The sequence below is a fragment of the Penaeus japonicus genome, unplaced genomic scaffold (assembly GCF_977035675.1).
Source record: "Penaeus japonicus unplaced genomic scaffold, GWHDUDI00000001_assembly GWHDUDI00000010, whole genome shotgun sequence".
Classification (NCBI taxonomy): Eukaryota; Metazoa; Arthropoda; class Malacostraca; order Decapoda; family Penaeidae; genus Penaeus; species Penaeus japonicus.
In genome coordinates this window covers 31,462,709-31,467,708 of record NW_028234412.1, presented here as the reverse complement: position 1 = coordinate 31,467,708, position 5,000 = coordinate 31,462,709, and the positions used below count along the sequence as shown (strand labels likewise).

General features: G+C 40.2%; 1 protein-coding gene across 1 annotated transcript in view; it reads right to left on the bottom strand.

Moving 5' to 3' along the window:
- The window catches only part of LOC122259271 (uncharacterized), a 2,352-nt gene extending 364 nt beyond the window's left edge, over positions 1-1,988 (bottom strand). Inside the window, exon 1 of the mRNA XM_043025915.2 lies at positions 1,344-1,988. Coding sequence (XP_042881849.2) covers positions 1,344-1,910 — 567 coding nt within the window. The 5' untranslated portion in view covers positions 1,911-1,988. The remainder of the gene's footprint in view (positions 1-1,343) is intronic.
- Between the last annotated feature and the right edge of the window lie 3,012 nt (positions 1,989-5,000).

The window sequence follows — 5,000 nt, the reverse complement described above, 5'->3', positions numbered from 1 at the left end:
ATTATAATTATTATCTTTGCTTTTGTTTCTGTTTTTGTTACCATTATTCTAATCCTTTTTTTACTGTAAGCATTATCATCAATATCATCATCACGACTATTATGATTAGTAGTAGTTGTACAAATTGTAGTAGTATCATTATTGATGTTATTATTGTTATATGATTATGAATTTTATATCATGCTCATTAAAATTATCATTATCATTACATTATTACTATTATCATTATTGTTGCCATTATTGCTATCGTTAATTTCATCATTATTATTGTTATCAATGTTATTATCATTGTTGTTATTATAATTTTAACACCATTATTATCATTATTATTTGTATCATCACCTTTATCATCATCACTATTGATTTTGTTATTATCAATATCATCATTATCATCACTACCATTATAATTTGATTTCATAATAATCATTATCATTATAAAAACAGAATAACTATAATATAAAAAAATAACGGGATAAGATAATAGCAATTACTTTGAATATAAAACTAACTGAACACAAAGACATCCTAAACATTTCTAGAACAAAATGCAAAATCAAAATACATTCAGACAATTACGTTCAAATAATTAATCTGTAAATATGCCCGTTTCCCCTTGTATACGCCTGGGAAATCTAAGTCTGTTTACATATTGTTATATTTGGTTATGCAAATAGGCACGTCAGGATATTCAAGAAGACCCGGCCATTACGAAACATATTGGAACCTCACGTTTAACAGCCTAACGTTCAACGGAATATTGATAAATCACACACATTGGAGTAAATGCGCGCGTGCACAAACACACACTCACACGAACACACACACACACACACACACACACACACACACACACACACACATATATATATATATATATATATATATATATATATATATATATATATATATATATATATATATATATATATAAATATATATATATATACATGTATATATATATTATATATAAATATATATATATAATATATATATATACATATACATATATATGTATATAATATATATATATATATATATATATATATATATATATTTATATAATATATACATACATATATATATGTATATGTATATATATATATATAATATAATATATATATATAAAATATATATAATATTATATAATATATTACACACACACACACACATACTACATAATATATATATATATATATATATATATATATATATATATAATATATATGTATATATCTATACACACACACACACTCACTCAGTCACACGCACACATATGCATGCGGCCACACACACCGCCCGTAACTCCACGCCGCGCATAACAACAACCGAATGACGTCACTGACCTGCTGCTGCAGGAGCGGCAAGGGCGCGGGCGCGAGGTTCCTCTGGGCGAGCATCTGCGCCAGCTGGTTCCCTTCCACGTTGCTGTTCCGCAGCTGGCTCTGCAGGGGGTGCGGGAGGGCGCCGGGGGGCAGCTGGTGAGGCTGTCCCGCCCCGAGCGGCGGCATGGGAAGACCTGGCATCTGGAGCTGCTGCGGGAGGAGGGGCGGGGCGCCGCCGACGGGGGCGTGGCCGGGGAGCCTCATTCTGCGGGGGTCGCCGGGGGGCAGCTGGGCTCCTCCGCCGCCTCCTGCCGCCCCGCCCGCCTGCTGCTGCTGGCGGAGGGCGTCCCGCTGGCGGCGCCGCGCCCTTCGCTGCTGGTTCCTGCGAGTCCTGGCCAGGAGGCGGTCCAGCGAGGGGGGCGGGGGAGTGCCGCTCTCCGTCAGGAGATCCCGCAGGATGGACAGTAGCGTCGTCTGCATCCCGCTGGCGTCAGGCATGCCCCTGGCCGCGCCCGCGCTCACGCCCATCAGGGCATACAGCACGATGTCTGTGAGGGCGTCCTGGTCACCCTGGCCCTCGCACTTCATGGCGCCGGTGAAAGAACAAACAAGCACACGAACACAAGCAAAGACGGAGACGCGCGGGACGAGCGTCACTACGGTAGGACTTCCTCGAAGGAACTGAAGGACGCGCCTCTCCCGACCTGGGTCCTGCCCCCCCTCCTCCTCCCCCCTTCCCCCTCTCCCCTCCACACCCAACGTACCTGCCCGGTGTTGCCATCCGGGGGGGCTTCGAGGCGAGACCTCCGAGTTCACTCCGAATTTCGAAAAGATCTTGGTCGCTTCGCAGCACGACCTTTGACCTTTCACCTAAGCTTTTTATTTCCACGTGACCACAACTCTTTTCCCGATAAGACCATACACAATACCCAAGAGTTCCAAGAGTTAAAAAGATCACATTTCTTTTATAAGTAAGAGAAGAGACAAAACGATTAAAAAAAGACGCCTTAGCAACTGTCTCTTTTGAATGGATGGGTACAAGGTCATATGAGGTCATGCCCGGTCACACCCACCTTGCGACACGCTGGGGTCAAGACCTGCCCTTATGTACACAAACACCCCCAAGGAATGTGGGATGTGGCGCCTTCCCTTTCACTAAAGATCCGCCTCAGGGTAATTTTTTTTTTAATTTTTTATTTTTTTGAGACACATTTTTTAGAGGTGTGTGTGTAGGGGGATGGGGGGGGGGTATTTTTTTGGTGTTGTGTCATGTTGTGTTTTTGTTTTTTGGTTCGTTTTGGATTTTATTTATTTTTTTCTGGTTATTTGTTTATTTGTCCTTTCGTTCTGTATTTCTCTGTAAATTCGTGTTTCCCGGTACATCTACTTTACATCTCTTTCGCACAGACTATCTATGTATATTTCCTTTTCCTTCTTCTTCATCTCTCTCTCTCTCTCTCTCTCTCTCTCTCTCTCTCTCTCTCTCTCTCTCTCTCTCTCTCTCTCTCTCTCTCTCTCTTTCTTTCTTTCTCTCTCTGTCTCTGTCTCTGTCTCTGTCTCTCTCTCTCTCTCCCTCTCTCTCTCTGTCTCCCTCTCTCTCTCTGTCTCCCTCTCCCTCTTTCTCTTTCTTTCTCTCTCTCTCTCTCTCTCTCTCTCTCTCTCTCTCTCTCTCTCTCTCTCACACACACACAAACACACACACTTTATCCCACCCCCTTTCTCCAATCACCCCCCTCCCCCCCCTCCCCATCCCCTCCCCCAACCCCTCTTAGCCAAAGGAGCTGACGTAAGGACGATATTTCGCACGTAATTGCCAATGCATTTTTCGGGGATTTGAGAAGAGGGTAAGAGAGAGGGAGAGAAGGAGAGAAGGAGAGAGAGAGGGAGGGGGAGGGGGGAAGAGAGGGGGAAGAGAGGCACTCGGATATGATTGGTCTTGTTTTTTGGAATCTTTAAGAAGATGATGAAGATGGAGAAGAAGAAGACGAAGATGAAGATAGAGAAAAAGGTGAAGAAGGAGATGAATTAGAAGATGAAGAAGATGAAGAAGAAAAAGAGGAAGAGGAAGATGAGGAAGGGGAAGAAGTAGAAGAAGAAAAAGAAAATAAAGATGAAGAGGAAGGTAATGTAGAAGAAGAGGAAGATAACAATTATGATCATAAGAAGAATGATGATAATAATGATAACAATCGTAAAGATGATAAAGATACCAGTGATATCAATGATAGCAATAATAATAACAATAATGATGATAACAATAAGGATAATAATGGTAATATCAACAATTTTAACAATAATATCAATGATGATAATGACCACAATAATAATAATGACACTGATAACAAGGATAAGTATATCAATAAGGATGATGATAATGAAAACAATGGTAATAATCATAATGATAATTGTGATCACAAAGATAATTATGATAAAAATGAATATAGACAGAATAGCAGTATGGACAATAAGGAAAATAGTAACGATAATAATGATGATAATTACATGATAATGATGATTGTAGTTATAATAGTGATGATGATTGTAATCATAATAGTGATGATGGTTATAATGATGACAATAACAATAATGATAATGTTAATAATAATAATAAAAGTAACAAGAGTAGTACTTTTAATGATGATTATGATAATGATGATGATAATGATAATGATAATGATAATAATAATGATTATAATCATGGTAAAGAGAGTAATAAAGATGATGATCGATCGATCTTTTTCTTTGTCAAAGTAATTATTATTTTTGTTCTTAGATTCTTAGTCAAATGAAAGAAAAAATAAGATAAGGAACAACAAAATTATTTTTTTCATATTCAATCCCTTAAAGAAATTTATCCAGGGAATTTTTTTTATTGAAGAAAGAATGAAGTACTTAAATATATGTATTTCCTACGTCTGTTTTGTAGTAAAGATCAAAATAATCAAAATATAAATTTGTCATTAATGGATGATAACGAGACCAAGCGAAGACAAAGAAAAAAAAACTAGAATATTACTCATATAAACAAAAACAAAAACAAAAGACGACCAACATGCGCCGTCAAATCGCTTTCCAAAACTAACAATTTCCCTTTCGCTTTTCCCCCCTTTTCGAGTGTATGGTATTTTTAAAGCCAAAGATAACAAAGGCAGAAGGAAAAGAATTAGAAAAAATAAAACACACACACAGAAGCGCTTTCTGGAATGTGTATGTAGGCAGGGAGGGATGAAGAGGGGGGGAGGGGGAAGGAGGAGGAGGAGGGGGAGGAAGGAAGGCAGAGGGAGTGGTTGTGGGAGGGGCGGGGCTTCTGTTCTGTGGGGGGCGGGGGGAGGGGGGTATGGGAGGAGGTAGGATGAAGAGGGGTAGAGGTAGGAATAGAGAGGGGGTAGGGGGGGGAGGAAGGGAGAAGAGGGTGACGGGGATAGGGGGAGGAGGAGGGGGGGGTTAGAGGAGTCTTCCAGATTTCACTTCATGAACCAACGTGGTTTTGCATTCGTCTCTAGTCTTCCGGATGTGACAGGGATTAAGAAATTGGGATAAGAAGGTGTTAGGGTGTGAGGGAGGGGGGAGGGGGAGAAAGGGGGGAGCGAAAGGAGTCATAAGGTGGGGTAGGGGGGGAGGGAAGGGTAACGGGAGGGTTATTGCATGTACAAAATACCTAGCTTTCTGATTGAGACA